This window comes from Adiantum capillus-veneris, chromosome 21 (genome assembly GCF_014529385.1).
Source record: "Adiantum capillus-veneris isolate H3 chromosome 21, ASM1452938v2, whole genome shotgun sequence".
In the NCBI taxonomy this organism is placed as follows: Eukaryota; Viridiplantae; Streptophyta; class Polypodiopsida; order Polypodiales; family Pteridaceae; genus Adiantum; species Adiantum capillus-veneris.
The window spans coordinates 123,104,978-123,124,946 of NC_140951.1; the positions used below are offsets into that span (position 1 = coordinate 123,104,978).

General features: G+C 41.0%; 1 protein-coding gene across 1 annotated transcript; it reads right to left on the reverse strand.

Moving 5' to 3' along the window:
• Positions 1–10,162: 10,162 nt before the first annotated feature.
• Positions 10,163–19,057, reverse strand: VIP3 (Transducin/WD40 repeat-like superfamily protein). The gene is made up of 2 exons (XM_086494179.1): positions 18,627–19,057; positions 10,163–10,936 (listed from the first exon to the last, which is right to left on the reverse strand). The coding sequence occupies exons 1-2, from the start codon at positions 18,963–18,965 to the stop codon at positions 10,310–10,312; spliced, it is 966 nt and encodes a 321-aa protein (XP_086350305.1). The 5' UTR covers positions 18,966–19,057; the 3' UTR covers positions 10,163–10,309.
• Positions 19,058–19,969: the final 912 nt, after the last annotated feature.

The window sequence follows — 19,969 nt, forward strand, 5'->3', positions numbered from 1 at the left end:
AGTTTTCAAGTTTGATGCATTATGCACATTGTTGTTGCAAGAGTCACTTTCCAGAAAAAACAGGACTAGACAACATGCAACTGAACAAGCCTTTATTGCTGCTCAAAGAAAAGGTGATAACGGCAATGTAGCCACTTCTCATGGTTCTTCTATGAGTGGTAAATCACCTGTTTCTAATGCTTTTGTTGGCAGCAATTCGTTTGGGAATTCTAGTGAAAAGGGAAAAAAGAAGTTGTGTTGCCATTATTTCAAAGCTAATGATCACTTGATCAAGCAGTGTCCTAAATTGAAGGCAAAAGAGGCTAAGAAGAAAGAGATTGGTTCCACTACAAATGCAGCTATTTATGAGTCTTCTCTGAAAGGAGACTGTGATGTTGATGTTGATGCAGAATGGGCTTTCAGTGCAGAGTGCACTTAAGATCCTATTGTCCATGATGCATGCATATCAATTGCTGCAAATTTACATGTGTGGTATTATGAAAGAGGTGCTACAAAGCACATTACCTCACATCGTGATTTGTTTACCTCTCTTGAGTGTCCCTCATGGAAATTCAGTCACTTGTGCCAACAATGCCTCTTATCCAATTCAGGGAGTTGGAAAGATTGTACTTACTGCTGCAAATGGCAGTTCTTTCACACTTGTTGATGCATTGTATATACCTGGGATCAAGGAGAATTTTTTGTTTGTATCTGCACTTGCTAGACTTGGTCTTGTACTCAAATTTGTGCATGACAGGTGTACAACACATGATTTTAGTTTTGGTGATCAAATTGTTGCATCTTGCATTTTACGTTGTGGGCAGTATAAGCTCACTTTGTATGAGAAGTGAGGGCAAAATTTTGCAAATGCTGTTGTGGATACAAAGGCTATTTTAGATGCAAAACTTTGGCATGCACATTCTGGGCATGTGAATTTTTCCAGTTTGATGTGTTTGTAGAAATAAGATATGGTTGCTTCTTTGCAGCTCTTGAAACACTTGTCAAACATGTTTGAAGGCTGTATTTTGGGTAAGATGAAGCGTTCGAAGTTTCAAAAGGATGGTTCAATTAGGGCCACATGTAGGTTGCAGCTTGTGCATAGTGATGTTTGTGGGCCCATGCAAACTCCATCAATTACCTTTACCTTGTGACTTCCATTGATGATTACTCTAGGCATGCATGGGTGTATCCACTTAAGGTGAAGTCCGAAGTTTATGTGCTTCTAACAATTTTTGGCTATGGCTGAAAATGTCTCGAAATGTACTATGGCACCCGTCGTTCAGATCGAGCGGGAGAATATATGTCTCATAAATTTAATGCAATTTTGGCTAGTCATGGGATAAAACACCAACGTATAGTGCCTTATATGCCTTAGAAAAATGGTATTGCTAAGAGAAAAAACAGGTCACTTACAAAAATGGCACAATGTATGGTCAAAAGTCAAACTTCGCAATGTTTTTTTTGGCTTGAGGCAATCATGTGTGCCACTTATGTACTGAACATGTGTCCTACAAAAGCTTTGCAGTCTATGACTCCATATGAAGCGTGGCATGATAGAAAGTCTTCTATTGAGCACATGCATGTTTTTGGTTGTTTGGCATATGCTTTCGTGCCACAAACGCAGCACAAAAAATTGGATGAGCTGTCAAATGTATTTTTGTTGGTTATAGTCCTGAAAGCAAAGGTTACATGTTGTATCATCCTCAAACAAAGCGTATCTTGGTTTCACAGGATGTTCTATTTGTGGAAGATTATGTTCAGCCCTTGCTGTCATGTACTAGAGACAGTATTGTAAGCTCACAAGACATTTATGACACTTTGTTGCCTCTTTTTAGTGGCGGAAGTTGGAATGTAAATTCCAATGAGGCAAATGTACAGGTTAAGGGGGTTTTTGAAAATGTTGAAGATCAGCCTATTACTGATGCAAATGTACATGATGTACTTGATAAGTAAAGGGTTGAGAATGAGCATGCTAGAGGTATGGCAAAATGGTATACTTCACGTGATAGTAAATTGGATGCACCTTTGTCTAGTTGTTCTCGACATGCATCTTATGCATCAAATTGTTATGCTTTGGTTGTGTCTAGATTATGTGATATTGAGGAGCCTCTTTTGATGAAGCACAAAATTTAGAAAATTGAATGGCTGCCATGCAATCAGAATATGGTGAACTTATAGAAAATGACACATGGACTTTATCTGATTTGCCTCCTGGCAAAAAGGCCATTCGTACAAAGTGGGTTTACAAGTTGAAGCGCAAGCCGGATGGTGAGACTGATCGCTATAAGGCTCGACTTGTTGCAAAGGGTTATGCACAACAAAAAGGCATAGATTACGAAGAAACTTTTGCTTCCAGTTGTGGTATGACTACTGTGCATTTTTTATGTACATTGGCAGCTCATTTTGGTTGGGATGTACATCAATCAGACATTGTTATTTCTTTCTTGAACGGTAACATATTTGAGGAAGTTTATGTAATGCAAACTCGTGGTTTTGTCATTAAAGAGCAGGAAGATAAAGTGTGCAAATGTAAGAAAGCTTTGTATGGGTTGAAGCAATCTCCTCGTGCTTGGTATGAGAAGGATGACACTCATTTGGTCAAACGAGGCTTTCGTAACAATCCAAAAGAAAGCACATTGTCTGTAAAGCGTGAGGGTGATGTACTTCTCATTGTCGTTCTCTATGTGGATCGGTTGTTGATCACCGAACCAAATGAGAGACATATTGCTGAATTTAAGGCTTATTTGAATGCTAATTTCAAGATGAAATATTTGGGATTGTTGCATTATTACTTGGGAATACAATTTAACCAGTGTGATGGTGGTATTGCCTTGTGTCAGACAAGTTATATAGAGACATTCTTATGTAAGTTTGGACTTGAGGATTGCAGACATATTGCCATTTCCATGGAAACAAGTATGAAACTAATTCTTCATGATGCTAATGATCTTGTCGATGTCACTCTTTACCAAACTGCTACTGAATGCCTCATTTATGTATGCAACATGAGGCCATATATTCAATTTGCAGTCTCATAGATCAGTAGATTCATGCATGGCGCAGGGTCTACGCATTGGTAGGTTGTCAAGAGGTCTTTTCGCTACTTGAGTGGCACTTTACATCTTGTCTTGTTTTATCCCAAGGGGGGATCATTGCCGCCATACTTACATGCTTTTTTGGACTCAGATTGGGCTGGTTGTTTTGACACGCAAGTGTCCACAAGTGGTTTTTATTTCATGCTCGGCAGCTCATGTATCTCATGGTTGAGCAAGAAGCAACCTATTTTGGCCACTTCTAGTTGTGAGGTTGAGTACACGTAGGCAATCTTCACAGCTATGGTTGAGTGTGTATGGCTCAAACGCCTTATGGTTGATTTGGGTGTTCGACATTAGACTGCCAACACTATCTACATTGACAGTCAGAGCGCATTGGCAGTTGCGAGGAGCCCAGTTTTTCATGCTCGCACAAAGCACTTGAGGTGCATTACCACTATGTCAGGGAGAGGCTCTCAACAGGAGAGATCATCTTGGCTTATGTGCCAACACAGGATGAAAACCTTGCAGATCTCTTCACAAAGGCATTGTCTTGTAAGAAGTTAGAAGCTTTCCGCAAAGCTTTGGGCTTACTCCCCTTTGTGGACTGATCATGTCCTTAGGGCATGGCACTTCCCTATACTCTATGTGCCAGCTCTCGTTCACCACATATGCAAGTGTTGCCAATCCTTCCTCTTGAATCTTCCTTTGAATATGCAAGTGTCATGTATTGGGAAGATACACGAGAGCTACTAACTACCTCTATGTGTCAACCAACTTTTGGATCCCATGAGCTAGCCAAAATGAACGGTAGTATCAAGGGACATAGGGTAAGAATCTTGGTAGATGATGTTCTTAGCTTAACGTCTTCATCACAAGCTAGTTAAAGAGTTATGTCTACCATAGTTTTCAAGTTTCCACAGCTCTAAGTTAACTACGATCAATGAGCAATTTGCTAAGATTAGAGATACTAAGTGCAAAATGTTTCACCGAGTGCAAAGCCACATCACTTAGATTTCCAAGTCATGAATATGGAAGGACATATATGGTCCTCAATCGGGTGAAGAAATTTGATCAAGCACCATAGAATTACTCTACTTATGGAAGAGGGCTCTATGCAAATGCTTTAAAAAAGTGGAGACATTATTTTTATGGAGCCCAGTTCAACCAGTAATATGAAGTGAAACACACATTAATTGACTTAAAGGGTTGAAAGACAGATGGGATGAGATTCTTCAAGAGAATGATTAACGCTACGCTATTGCATGGGATGTTACTTCTATGGGATACTACCCTAGGCTAGCTCTTTATGCCTAAGAGAGTCGAATAGGCCATTGCAAACTGACTCAAAGAGGTCACATGCATCATATTGTGGCTCTATAAGCCACCTCTCTTATACATTCTATGGTTCACTTCATTGAGTTAGTGATTTGCTCCACCTCTGTCTTGTGTCTTGCCTTCTCTCTCTTTCACTTCCCTTTATTTCCAACACGGTATTAGAGTGGGTTTTGCAATAAATAATTAACTTAAATTTTTAATCTCTTTGTATTTGTCAATGCTCTAATAATCTTATTGCAATTGGAGGCTATATGGTTCAAAGCATAGGCCTTTTTAAGCCATTTTATAAAAAATGAGGGCATTCTTCTTTTCCTCTTCTTTGAGGGTGGTTGCTCACCATATTTATTAAGCTCTCAAGACTCACACCACACCCCTCAAGGGGGGAGCTACACTCATTGGCCTCTCACAGCTCTCATAGTGTCATCATCACTCCTTGCCAAGCTGTCACCTCCAAGCTGTCACCTCATCTTCACCATGGCTAGCCATGCCATGCAGTGCACATAGTAGCCTCTTGACACCCTCTACAGGCCCTCAAAGGGTGCTGATCACTTTTTCCAAATATTGGCCGCTCATCCATCCCTCCAGCGCTCAAGCTCATCACCTTCATCGCCTCCAAGCACAACATTATTGTCTATAATAATTTATAGTATCTAAAAACTTAAAGGTTTATAAAATTTTCAAGTTATTGACCCTCTACGACTTTGTTCATATGGCAATGGAAGATAATTACTCAATTATGTTCATTTAGTTTGATGATAGAAATCCTTCCACAAAATCTACAGCTTGTTCAAAACACAATCATCAAGAGCTATAGAGACCATGATATTTGTAAGCTAAAACCTCAACAGGAGCCTACTTGCCAAACGAATGAAATTATGGATGAAGAAGAATGAGAAGGGATCAACATTCAATGTGCCTTTCCAACTTAAGACCTGGCACTATGATTCTTTGGCTATAGGTGTCGAGCTGGGTCCACTTTCCATCAAGCTTTAGTCAAGTGGAAAGACAAACTTGAACAAGGTGCCATTGGTGAAAGCATTAGTGTTCTTAAGAACTAAACTATAATCACAACTACTGCAAAGGTGGTTCCTTTTTTGCAAGTGGCTCTTCCAAGGATAGTGACTGAAAAAAGAGCAATAAAGATAAATTCAAAAGTTAATGCTTATAAGTGCAAGAACCATTTTCATAAATGAAGAATTTCACATAAAGAAGTTTGATGGAAGTATGGCACATTACAAAGGAAAGCAATTGTAAAGGTTTGGTCAACATGATTGAAGCAAATCTAGAGCTATTGGAAAATTTTATTCCTTGGCTAGAAATATGTCAATGGATGATTCAAATGATTCATCTGTGTTTTTTATAGTATTCTCTCCCATCATAGATTAGCAAGAAGAGACTCTGCCTCCATGCAACCGACCTAGGAACCCATCATTGTGAAGAGCGACAATAGTGCAAAATTGCCTTAATTGAGGACACTACTATTTTATGTACCACACATTAGGATTTGCCGAGCAAAATTACCTTAATTGGACACTACTGTTTCATGTACTACACATTAGGATTCGCATCCTTGCAAGAGCATTTATTTATTGAGACCAAATTCATGAAGTATCTTTTAGCAAGATAGAGATCTCTCATAATCAACAATGATGAAAATAATTTTGGAGTTTGTTAAAACCATGTTAAAGTCTGCACAAACAAGTTATGGCAGCAAATATTTCACCATTAGACTTGATATCTTAACGGAGATACACAAACAAGGTAATAGTGTCTTAATAGTGTCTACGGATATGCAATATCAAATATGAAGGAAACATTTCAAAGGCAAGAATCAAGAAAAAATGAGAGCCAAAGTAAAGAAATTGTTCCTCTAGAGTGAGTACATGTTGTCTTGTGCAATCAATGAATGCATTAGGAAGATGTGGTTGTATTTTCTTCATAATAAAGCCCCAAATTTTGGTAATTTCAAAGAATGCCACAACTTGTAGACAATGAATCAAGGAAAACTAGGAAAAAACATGGAGTAATGGCATAGGTGAGATATGTGAAACACAAAACAAATCCATACCATTCACAAAATATAATTACTGAACATTAGAGTTGGATCATCGTGAAGGAGAAGAGGTTGCCAAAACATTTTTGGCTAGGCATCTTAACATTATAATGAACATCCTAAATCAAAGCTACAATAAGACAATTGATTATGAAATGCTAAATAAGCCCTATAATGGTAAAAGGCCATATATTGTTGTAGAGTGTTCGAATGTTATTATGTCATCTTCTAGTAAGGAAAGAAATGTTCAAGTTTCAACCAAAAAACACCTAATATATCATCTTTCTTTATCAAAAGATGAACTTAAAACTACATGAGGCTTAGAAGATCATAGTGAATTGTGATGTGGTGTTCAAGCACAAGAAACCACATGTAGTGGAGGAGTAGCATAGGTCATTCACCATCTCATCAAGGGGAAAAGGAATATGCTATGAAATGTGACCCAAAGCTTATCCCTATCATAAATGAGAACGAAGCATCCGTTCCAAGTGATTAATCAAACACCCATTTCCACACCCACAAAATAAAAATAAAAAAATCCATGGCCAGATAAGGTGAAGCAACTCTATGATAGGAGTAGGGAGAAGTGAAGGAGCACGTGAATGTGGAGGAAGCACTCAAAATACCTAGATTGGGATGTCATGCAAATAAAATTTAACAATCTTATAAACAATAAAACTTGGGGGACTAAATGTCTCATCTGAGGAACAAGATACACAAGCTAGAGAACACGATGTGTACAAGAGGACATTGAGCAAGGCTAGTGCAATTGTCCTATATGTGGACGATCTTATGGTGACCACAAAAATATCATTCAATAAATGATAGGGGCTTTGAGCAGAGTTTCAATTGATAGACTTGGAATTGATGCACTACTGTTTTTGGGATTGAAGAGGAGGAGGAGCCAAGTAAAATCTCACCGCGTTGTAAAATATGCTAGGGAGGTTTTAAAGGTGTTTGGCATAGCACACACGTATACATGTTTATTCAAAGTTGTCTATTGGGGATACTTGATCACTGCCATTTATTTGCAACTATAGATAGTAACCTTATCTACTTACATAAAGTGTGTTAGATTTAAGTTTATTAGTTGGAATTTTGAGTAAGTTCTCTTAACCCCCGTTAAGAGTAGTGGAATACGGAGATGTGGAATATCAAAGATAAGTAAGGGCACTCTTGATTATGATAGCACCTGCAAGTCTTAGCACCATTTTGGTTGGGATTGTAACTCAACTTGGTTAATAGATATTGATTCTATGAAGTACTATTCTAGATACTAGTTTTTCTTAGGGTTGGGACCTCTGAAGAAAAAGCAACTAAGGGTGGCACTATCTTCTAATACGTTCGAGCACAAGGGATGGCACGGCCAGATGGGATAAGACGACCATGTTTGCTAGATTTTTATTGCGTGTGAGACAATGCGGTTAATAATGAGGATTTGATTGCACTTCAGATTCAAAAGGAAAAGGCGCACGGTGCATCTTGCAATGGAGATGAACGGAACACCTTGAATGATGCTCTTCAAGGAGATGTTGCTTGAGCAACTTCCACAACTCATAGAGCATAGAAAAGAAACCAAGGCATGTCTTCCAATTGAATAGTTCCAAGCAAGCTTCAAGAGCTCAATATTGCAACATACATCAGTTCCTCATTGGTCTTGTGCAAACTAAACTGTGTCAATTATGATCTTGAACCTCATAATTTTCCCTCTATAAGACCTTCATGAAACCTCGTGTAGTTAGGCTTTCGAGTACAAATGTTCAATCTTCCTAGCTTTCGTAATCACATTTGTTTCAACAATAATCTGCCCATTGATCTCACATGCTCTCTTCTCTTTTGGCACAAAAGCAACACACAATAGGATGCACCAGAATTAGAGATTTCAACATGTTATAGTCCACAAGAGCTTGTGCATTGGAATCATGCAGAATTTGTTGCATGATTAGCATCATAGTTATGGACCACACACACACACACACGCATGCACGCAAAATTTAACCTCTTAATTTCTTAGCTTTTATGACTGCATCCAAGGCTTTTAACCAATTTTATTAACCTCTGAATGCATGCACATAATTAGAACCTGCTTTAACTAACACTTTCTGTACACTACTGTTTTGCTTTGCCCCATCATAAAGACTGTGAGTTCATTATAAGAAAGTCAATTACATAATATTAAGCAAGAACACATTTCCCACACTGAAGAATCACACCAAATTCTCCTAAACTCTCTCTCTCTCTCTCTCAAGGTGCAACCACTAAAAGTTCCCTTACAATTGATACAAGGATTTCCTAACCCCACATGGATGAGATACTAGAGGGAGACTAATTGCTAATAGCTGTTTTTTAGAGATAAAATGCTCCTCCAACTTCTTTTGAGTATACATTGTCAAGGCAATAGAATTCTTTTTCACAATTTCAGAGGGTGGCAGAGCATCATTCACTACCACACTAATTTTGGTGGAGCGCTATACGGATGGCAAAACCTTGACAAGAAGAAAGCAATATCCTCCATTGTCCCTTATGATGAAAATGAGCGGCCCCAGGAGGGGGGGGGGGTTGAATGGCAATAAGCATCGAAAGTTACCAGGGACAATGTTAATGGGTGTAGTAAAGTGCCCATCATTTATGTTTTTCATTGCATATGCTACACATAAAGTTGGCCATGCAAACTGTGGCAAATCTGGGACATGGAGCTCGCTTAGCTGATAAAGTTTAGTCACAATCTCTCAGAGCAGTCCAAGATGTTGAGTTCTTGATATGTTATGCACAAATTTACAAGCACAGTGACTAAACGGAGAGTGCTATTCTGCTATCTAGGTAAACTTTGGATATTGCAATTCGGCCAAGAACATCTGCAAACCATGAGACTGCGTTCTTCCGAGATTAACTGGTACGCAGTCCAGCAATAAAAATTGAACAACAGAAGACCAAACAGATAAACAAGGGTGGAGTCTTCACAGACCCGAGACGTGATACGACTTAGCCAAGGCAAAAGCCAACACTTCAATTGGAGTAAATCAAGAAGAAAGTCACTTTACTACTTCTGTATTTCCATGGTTGCGATCAAAAAGAAAATGCAGAGAAGGGAGTGCTACCTTGGTAAATACTTGGTTCTTTTAAAGCTTCACATCCCTGGAAACAGTCACCTGCTTTCATACGTGATAATCATTGAAAAGAAAGAGATACCTTGGTGCAAACTTTGATGTAGACTTCATAATGGATAAAACACAGATGATGAAGCAGTGACACAAAATGCTCTTCTAGTAAAAGCTGCTCTTCGTGGGGGTCTCATAAGCCTTCTAGAGGCAGTATGTTTCAAACAACCTTCCATGTTTGAGAGGACTGACAAAGCAAGGATAAGCATGATCATGGCTGCTCGAACTGGAATTTTGTTATAATATCAATGGCAATTGAAGAAGCACTTACTGGCGACGAGAGGGTAAATGAATAGAATCGACAGGTGATAGCCAGTGTAGTAACAAACGCTTGGGAGGCGGTCGAAGGTCCCCCAGCAAAGATGGCCCGCAGTTTGCCGAAAAATTAGCCTAACTGGTGATGTTGCTACTGGGGTGTGGCAAAATTTTCCCAAGGGCCCTCCGTCCACATCTCTAGGTCTACAGGAGCCCACTCTTAACACCTCCGTTTTTAGATGCTTTGCAACAGCACAGCCTCCTGCTGGAAGACATTTTTCCACACATGTTCGACAACATAAGACAACATCCATGCAAGACAGCAGCCAATACGGCTTTATATGCTCTTTGTGACCAGAAATAAAAACTGCATTGATTGACTACTGATATGAAAACCTTGTATCAAGCTCTGGACTCTTGTCACTTCTATGATAAAAAATGACTGGCCCGACCAGCAAAAATGGGAGCAAACCAGCCAAACCTCAAATAACGCACTAAGAATAATCATATAGATTAATGCTTTTGTCATCCGAGATGGTCGCAAGCCTGCCTGCCCTAACCCCTTCTCCTCCTGGAGGTCGAAAGGCAACACCCCAGACCTGGTCAGTATGGTCAGTAACTGTTTGGACGGATGCCCTCATGGACAAATCCCAAAGACGCACGGTGCGGTCGCTGGATCCTGTGGCCAAAGCTGACCCTTCTGGGCTGGCATCAACACTCAGCACCCAGCTCCCATGTCCCGACATAGCACATATAAGGCTATTATTCTTTGCATCATACATTCGCACATGCTTGTCATCTGAAGCTGTGAAAAGAACACGAGGGTCCACTGGCGAAAAGACCAAGGACCTTACTGGCATATTGTGACCCTCTAGAAGATGGAGGAGCTTCCCGCGAGAAACATCAAAAACACCTACTGTCCCATCCATGGTGCTGCAGGCAAGGAGTTTTCCATCTACACTCCATGCCACCGCTAGTACAAACTTCCCAGCAGTTTTCTCAGATCCTTTGACGCTAGCATCACTCTTCAACACAGAAAGGCTAGCATCCAATCGCCATGCAGAGGTGTTCCACAGTTTGACTGATGCGCTTCCTCCACCAGCTACTGCAAGAGTTGAGCCCTATGAAACCATGCCAACAATAAGAGACCCACAAAAGGTTATGCACATCATCAAACCTCATCCAAGGTGACAGCTCATGCGCTTTGACACATCACACAATATGTATGTCTACGCAACCACATTCATGCAATGTTAGCAAAGAAAAGACTGTACCAACTAGGCATGCACATACAGCTTTTAAAAACCATAGAATGTTTACCAGATAAACAATAACCATGCAAGTAATCATACAAAAGCTTTCATCGAAGAAAAGAGCCTTTATAAGGTTCACCTTTAGCATAAGGAACCTTGAGCATAAGCCTTTATGAGGTTCACCTTGAGCATAAGGAACCCCCTACACATTGGTTTATTCATGCTCTATCCATTGTCCCAGATTGATCTGTAAGGAGATAGTTCCCGAGCTCAGATTCCTATGGTCTTGAAGGGCAACTAAATATCGAGAGTGGTGCTACCAAGCACCAACTAAATACTGACAGTGGTGCTACCAAGCACATGACACCTTCTCGCTGGAAACGTTTCGTTTCAGGGCATAAAAAAATCAAAACAGGCTTCGTATAATACATACACACACATGCCCACATATGGGTTTTGCATAATACATACACAGACACACGTGCACATACGTATGTGTGTATATATAGGTCTGTGTTCGTATGCATGCATGTGTGTGTGTGTGTGTGCATGCATATATATTTATATTACATATACAAGTTAATATGTGTGTGTAAATATGCATGCTTAGAAATAGTGTGTGCATGTTCACACTTCTTTTTTTTTGGTAATGCATGTACACACACACACACACACACATATATATTACACATGACTCTAGTCTAGACTCCATAAAGAGAGTTTTAATTTCATGTATGTACATGTACACACACACACACATAAGTTTTAATTTTAAATGAGGTTGCATGTTTTGTAGGTTTCACCGAAACATTTCGCAGGTAAATAATTCTAAATGAGTTATTGGAATTTTAAGTGAGAGGGTTTTTCTCACTGGAGGCATCCGAGTACAGAGTATTCCTAGTGCGTCATTCAAAGTAATGACGGGAGCACTGTGAACGGGAATATCTGTAAGGCCGCCAAGAACGGGTACTTCTGATGCGTCACATCGGATGGGTGACAGGGAGCATCGGGAAGAAGTTCTGACCATCTAGGAACGGACATCTCTGATGCGTCATAGGATGGGTGACATAGAGCATCGTGAAGGGGATTGTACCGTAAGTTCGGTAGGAAAGGACTAGGTGATGGCTATTCCTGATGCGTCACAAGGTGGGTGACAGGTGCATCGGAAAGGGGATATCCATAGTCGAGAGGAAATCCGAACTGGAAAAGAGGAATACGCGTAAAGACCCAAGCACAAAAATAAAGATGGGTTCTGAGAAGCTTTTCTTAAAAAGCGGAAAAATTTGAACGAGTTTTCCGGGAAGAGCAAACGCTTTCCCGCGAGGAATCTATGTCTGCATTGCATTTGTGCATGTGGTTGCATCCAGGGACGCCTGGGAAGTGTTGTGAAAGCGTTGTTTTTAACTTATAAGGATTTATTGAGTTTTTGGGCAGATTCAGACTATTTTAAAAATACGTCAGCCGCCCATTTAATAAGTGGCAGCCATCCAATAAATAAGGCAACAGATCAGCCAGCGTTTTCTCTTTCTCTTTTTCTGGCAAAACAACGATTTATTTTTTTTGGAAAAAAACAATTTTTGAAAAAAAAAAAAGAAACGACCGCGATCTCTACGCGAGCAGCTATTCGTGCCGTGGCGAAGAAGCTATAAAAGCACCACATGCCCTCACTGAAAGGGAGGTTACCAACGCCAGCAAGAGAAGACTCTGCCGCCAGAAGACGCGAGAGATCGCGAGACTACGAAGCACGGAAGTCGCTTTTCCCGCGCAAGAGTGACAGGTATCTATTGTGGAATTCGTTATACAAATGGTTGTCACGTGTTTGCGTGTGTGTTTGCAGGTACTTCATCACCAAGGAGAAGCGAGAAGGCTTCGTCCTACGATTGGGAATTTCGGAAACGGAATTCGGAAATTGTCTGCGGAGTCTCAACTCCGAGTATAGACGGAAAAAGGATTGAGAGCTCGTCTCTCGAATTTCCCTTACGGGAAGGAACGACCATCGAGTTAGAGATTTAGAACGGAGGGGTTTTCTCTGGTTCTTGTGCTTGTAAAAAAAGATTCTCCCTAATAAAGAATTCTCTTTATGGGGGGACCAGCCCATCTTCTGGTCCCAGTATTGTGTCGATCTTCTCACTCTCTCTCTCTCTCTATCTATTTCTCTCTATATCCTTTGGATTCAATATTAAGAGATAAAATATATTTATCTGAGTATATTTTATATTGTTATGCGCTCTCGTTTGTGATAGTGGTATCAGAGCATGGTCTCCTCTCTTTCTCTGTAAAGGAGGACGACTCTGGGCAAATACGGGAAGAAGCCATGAGAAGCCAAGAGAGAAGTAAGCAGGCGGAACACTAAGTCCTGTAGGAAAAAGCTCACAGAGTTGAGAATTTTTTTTTAATCTCTGCAAGAAGTCGACACAAGACTTGGGATTCTCTGAGAAGGCGACAAGAGCATGATGCTCAAGAACCTAGAGAATCCAAGGAGCGGAATGCTCAAGATCCTTCAGAATCCAGAAAATATCCATGAACATCAAACCATAACCATATCCAAGAAATCCTGTCATTTCGGGAAGAATATGAAGAAGGTCTTTAGACCTAGGAACACTCCAATCAAGTTTGATACTTTTGACGGAAGGGAAGATGTCCTGAAAGCTACTGCTTTCATTCGACAGTTTGAAGTTGCCTTTGCAAACGGCAATTTCTGAGAAGCGTCGAAGGTGAGGTATTGTGACCAAACACCTCAAGGGGATGGCAAGTACTTGGTGGTATACCAAAGCTCTGCAAGGAACTTACAACAAGACTTGGATTCAATTCAAGGCTGAATTTTCCGACAAATTTTTTTCCTCTACGCTTTGAGGAAGGCATCCAAGAAGATTGGGATCGGTTTGCCTAATAGGAACACGAGCAAGTCAAAGCAAGTAGTGTGTTCACTCTTGCCAAGATAGCTCCATTCTTGATCCTCTCTGAGGAAGGAAAGATAAACAAATTTAACGAGGGACTTTTGCCCGAATTTTGTAAACCAATCTGCAAGATACTTTGCAGAAGATGGTGGAGTCAGCAATAAAAGTTGAATGTGTACACCTTGATGTACATAGAATACAATCCCTGCAGTGGGACGAGAACCATTGAACATAGAAAGTTTGGAGTAAGGGAATTCAATCTAACTCCTGAGTTCTGGAATAAAAGACCATCGAACTTTAAGTGAGAGGGCAGGTTTTCGATCAAAGTTACATCTTTGCGAAAATCATAAAGTGCATCGTGCTTATTTGCTCTTTTGCACGAGGTATGGTTATGTCTAATCGGGACTACTCACTCTCGAGTGTTTATGAGAGCAGGATCAAATTGAAACATTGTTTTCTGAAATGAATTGGTTTGCTTAACTAGCCGGAAGGTCAACTGTTGATCTGGTATCCAGTAATTCTCGAACAGATTACCTGCTACTGCGGGTAGGAAATTATGAAGGAACCATTCTGAGCTTTCAAGCAAAGAAAAGCTTTCATTAAGCTTGAATACTCTTTAAGCTCACATCCCCTACCCGGTAAGGGAAGATATCGTAGCGCTTTTCGCACAAGTGAATGAACACTCTCTTTACGAGGGAAGGAACAAGCGACGACTACGGCCTGTGCTCGAGGAATCCAAGGATTGAAATCCTAGATTATTTGATGAGCGGGTTTTGCTCTAAGATCGAGCCAAGGGATCGTCAAGTTGAGCGTCTTCACTCTAAGGATCTTACGAAGGGAAGGAAATTTCCCAGGTTCACCGAAACTCTAACACAGCTTAAGAATTATGTACACTTTTGAGTACATTTTTTTAATTTTCGTTTTTTTAAAAAAAAATTAATAATAATGTTCTATCCGAAATAGGGAGAGAGAATTCGCTGGCTAGTTTTGTTGCTTTATTTTCTAAGTGGCTGCCCACTTATTAAGTGGGCGGTCTGCATATTTTAAAATTGGTCTGAACCTGCCCAAAAACTCAATAAAACCTTATTAGTTTAAAACAATGCTTTTTGCAACACTTCCCAGGTGTCCCTGGATGCAACCACATGCACAAATGCAATGCAAACATAGATTCCTCACGGGAAAGCGTTTGCTCTTCCCGGAAAACTCGTTAAAATTTTCCGCTTTTTAAGAAAAGCTTCTCAGAACCCATCTTTATTCTTGTGCTTGCGTCTTTACGCGTATTCCTCTTTCAAGTTCGGATTTCCTCTCGACTATGGATATCCCCTTTCCGATGCACCCGTCACCCACCTTGTGATGCATTAGAAATACCCATCACCTAGTCCTTTCCTACCGAACTTACGGTACAATCTCGTTCACGATGCTCTGTCACCCATCCTATGACGCATCAAAGATATCTGTTCCCGGATGGTCAGATACTTCTTTCCGATGCTCCCTGTCACCCATCCGATGTGACGCATCTGAAGTACCCGTTCCTGGTGGCCTTACAGATATTCCCATTCACAGTGCTCCCGTCATTACTTTGAATGACGCACTAGGAATACTCTGTACTCGGATGTCTCCAGTGAGAAAAACCCTCTCACTTAAAATTCCAATAATTCATTTAGAATTATTTTCTTGGTGTTCCAAGCGAGAAAACCCTCTCACTTTTAAATCCAATAATTCAATTAGAATTATTTTTATGTCAAAAGCCAATTTAGTAACACCGACCATTCCAACTCGAGCTAGAACGATGAAGATTCCAATGGACATTGTCCATCTTCTAAAGATTTGGAGCAGTACGGGCCATCTCCTCCTACAAAGTATGAAAGGATGGAGATGTAGCAGCAATAGCGAATTGACATTTGTGCCCTTCACTACTCCAAGGACCCACAGTATGCGAAATTGTTGGCCAAGCACCCGCTTGATGAGATGCATTCCAGATGGCGTTCTGCCATTAGATCACCTCTGAAGTCAGCATTGAAGAAGCTGACCACACCTAGGACTCCTGCTTAGAAGGTGTATTCGGAGGATGAGTTTGAAGAAGCGGTAGAACGACGAGTTAGCAGGCTCATGAAGACCAAGAAGTTGCCCGGAAAGCAGAGTCAAGCAACAGACTACCCAAGCTACCTGGGTCGGAAATCTATGCTAAGAAGGCAAAGACATGAGTTAGATTTTAGGATGTTTCCAGTTCGTCCTCTTCTTCTACGCTCTGACAGTTCTTCAACCTCCGAGTCCAGTGACGAGGGAAGAAAAGGCAAGAAGAAGGCAAAGAAGAATAGATCCATAGAAGATCTCGAAGTATTTTAACGGTTCAAAAGAGGATTCCTCTTCCTCGGACGGTTCAGAGTCTGATGAGCCGATGTTCACAAAGAGGAATTACAGAGCCAACCAATATGATTTTCTCGAGGACAGGAAGAAGAACCCCAAAGATTTTATGGAGCACCAGCGAGCAATAAAGTTTGATACTTTTTCTCGCTTTAAGGATACTCATAAGGCCCTCACTTTCATTCAACAATTTGACATTGTATACTCTGAAGGACGCTATTTAGAGCATTCCAAAGTCCGGAGGGCGGCATCCTACCTCAAGGGGAATACACAAGCTTGGTGGTCTACCTCGCTTTTACGAAGGGAGGCACCAACAAAGTTGCTTCAGTTCAAAAGAGTATTTACTTCCTCATGGCTCACTCAAGAATACGAACGTGATGTGATTATAGGTTGGAATCATCTGACGATGACCAAGGAAGATACACTAGATACTTATTGTCAGAGATTTTGGGAGACTTTCTTACCGGCTTCTTCTTTCAAGAAAATTACGTTCAAACAGCAGAAAGAGCGATTTTGTGGTGATCTACCTAAAGAGATAAGAGATTATTGTCTGCTACAAAAGTTCGAGTCCATGCAACAACTGATAAGACATGCAAAGCAAGGGTTTGCAATGCATGGGGACACTCTTACGTACGCCACAGATAGATTGGTCACAATTCGGACCGGGCAAGTCAAACAATAGTAACAAAAGAAGGGGAAACCGACGGAAGAAGAGACGTTCAGGCCCTCAACTGTTGGCAGAGCAACGAGCTGAATACTTCAAGGAGGAGAAATGTTATGATTGTGGTCAACACAGGCATGTGTTAGCCAGGTGCCCTACAAGGCACCAAAAGAACAGCCATAGGACAAACCTAAGAGTTATAGAGCAGCTGGATTGGTAGCAGATTTCGTGGGGACAGACCATGAGCAAATGGATGAGTGTACTATAAGCTACAACGAAAGTGAATGTTGAACTTTGCTCAAGATGAGTGCTCCGAACTGTGCTCAAGGGTTCCCTTTACTTACGGAAGGGAGAGCCTTCCGTTCCTTTAGTGAGAGAGTGCAATGGACACAAACAAAGTGTGAACACTGTGAATGAAGGTGCTGAGACAGAGATAGAGAGAGAAGAATACGACACCAGAGAAGTTGTCAAACCCTCCTCCGAAGACCCCACTCTCTATGGCGAAAGCGGTCTACTATTGATTGCACAAATCTCTACAATGCTTTGGACTTGCCGACGATGTCGACGACGATGAGGACGACGACGAGACGTGCTGAAATTTGAAAATGCTAATGACTGAAATCTGCTCTGCTGAATTTTGACTCTATGTCGGTGATGATGTCGATGGCGACGATGCGCTGAAAATGCAGATGCTGAAATCTGCGTTTTCCGGGCTGAAACTACAAACTTCGCAGGATCTGACCGTGCAGCGAGGATCTACTGTGGGAAGGTGAGATCTGCGAGGTTCGGGACTTGTTCTGCGATGTTTTGAGTGCTGAAAACTGAAAACATTGATGCTACTGTGGATCTTGTCGCGATGAAGCTGCAAAACGCTGAATTGCTATGCTGAACCAAAAACGCTAGGCTGAAACTGTATCCTGCTGCAAAAACGCTAGCCTCCTGTTGTTGCCAAAACACTACTTGACAACCATAGTCCATATGTACAAATTCTTATCTCTTTAGTCACTAGCCTTTTCTTTATCTATCCTTGTTGATGGTAAGGAGATCTTTCTAACCAAACATGTAAGCACGTAAAATTTGCTTGGCTAGTGTCGTAATCATTCCCGAGCACATTAAAGTGATTATCACAAAATTTAGACTGAGGATGCAATGCTTACATGCACAAGGCTATGGGACCTTAGCATCATAAGATATGGGATCCCCAGATGCATAAAAGCAAGCGTCTACCTACAAATTCTTCATTAACATCCTTTTGGCTCTTGCTTTAGATACTAACAATTTCCAGCATACTATCACGCAACATAAACAATGGGCCAAACATAACTTGCTAAGCTCCTCAATGAAAGTTGTCACCCACCCCTAGATATAATACTAGTAAGCTGGGTGAGAAGTGTGTGACGTACTTCAAAGGTTTGAAAATTCCCAATGGAGGGGTGCGATGGTCAATCCACAAGAAATTTTCTAGGTCTATAAATCTTAAGAATTTTGTTCACAGCTGGAGAATAGCAGAAGATGGGATTCTGCTCCAAAACAAACAAACAAAAGCTTGCACACTATTGTAGACGTTAAAAGGACACAGAAATCCAAAACACAAGTGGGGTAACAAGAAGAAATGGGCAAGTAGGGGAGGAGGTACCTTGAGGTCAAACTGCATGAGCCAGGCTTCGGAGGGGGCGGTTTCAAGGACGGCGAGGGTGGCATTGGAATTAACATCAAAGATGCGAACAAAGCTATCGAGGGACGTAGAGGCTGCGATGTTCCCCGAGGGGTGGGCAGCCACAGCGATGACGCCCAAAGAGTGGCCTGTGTGAACGCCATCCTGCTCGAGCTCGTCCCCTCTCCATAGCTTCACGCTCTCATCTAGCGACCCAGTGACAAGCAGCGCCCCGCGCGCCTCTGTTGCTGGTGCCCACGTTACCGCCCAGATGGAATCGTTGTGGGCATTGCTTACTGTCTTCAAGCTTGCTAGTTTCATAGCTTTCCACCTTCCCTGATTCTCTCTTCAAACGTTTTCTTTACTGCTGCTGAGTTCACTTTACTCATTCCAAACGTTCTCTCGGGCCTGGGCTCATTCAGTCTCCATTTAGGCACGGAACACCACCCCACCAAAAACTAGATTGCTTTGTTAGCTGCACCGACAAGATTTGACGATTGTTTGGCTTAAGAACATGAAAGAAGAACATCGATAAATTGAGAACGTAACTAAACATATTAATGAAACTAGTACGTGATCCGCGCGTTGCTGCGGTCAAGAAGGAGTATCATTCAATTTTGGGTAACCTCCCCTCTCCCTTTCTTAAAAGGGATAACATGTGTCGGTATTCTTTATGCATCCAATTCAAAGTAGTGACAACCATATCTTAAATGTTTTATTATGTGCAATAAAGTTTTAAATGCTTTATGACATCAACCTAAATCACATCGACTTTGTGCAACAACAGAAAGTACACAGATAATTGAATGAACATAACAACTTTAGAACATAAATTTAAAAAACTGCACGTTTGGAGAGGGAGGAGAGAGAGAGAGAGAGACACGGAGAGCGAGAGGGAGGGGGGGACTAAAAGAAAAGCAACAATCCACTTCCATTATTGTAAGTAGTCTTTGTAAGAATAACCTTATATTCGTCTCTAAAGAAAAAGTTTTTTGAAAGACACTAAATCTTAACTAACAAAATTGTTGCAATTTCAAAATGATAACCTTCGGGATGTTGCATTTGGTACTCGTCAAACCCATGGACCCACACAACGAATGCTCCTACCAAAACGACGATGCCCCTCATGCAAGGTGTACAATACAATCCTCAAATTCTCATACCTATTCTTATAAGAGCATTATGCACTGGCCAGCCAGCGATCTTCGAGCTCATGAACCCTTATGTGAGCTGAACCTGCATTACGATTCATAGCCACACTGATGTGAAAGTATCATTGGAGTCCTCCAAAAACTCATGCACTTCGATTAAAATGTTATCACGAT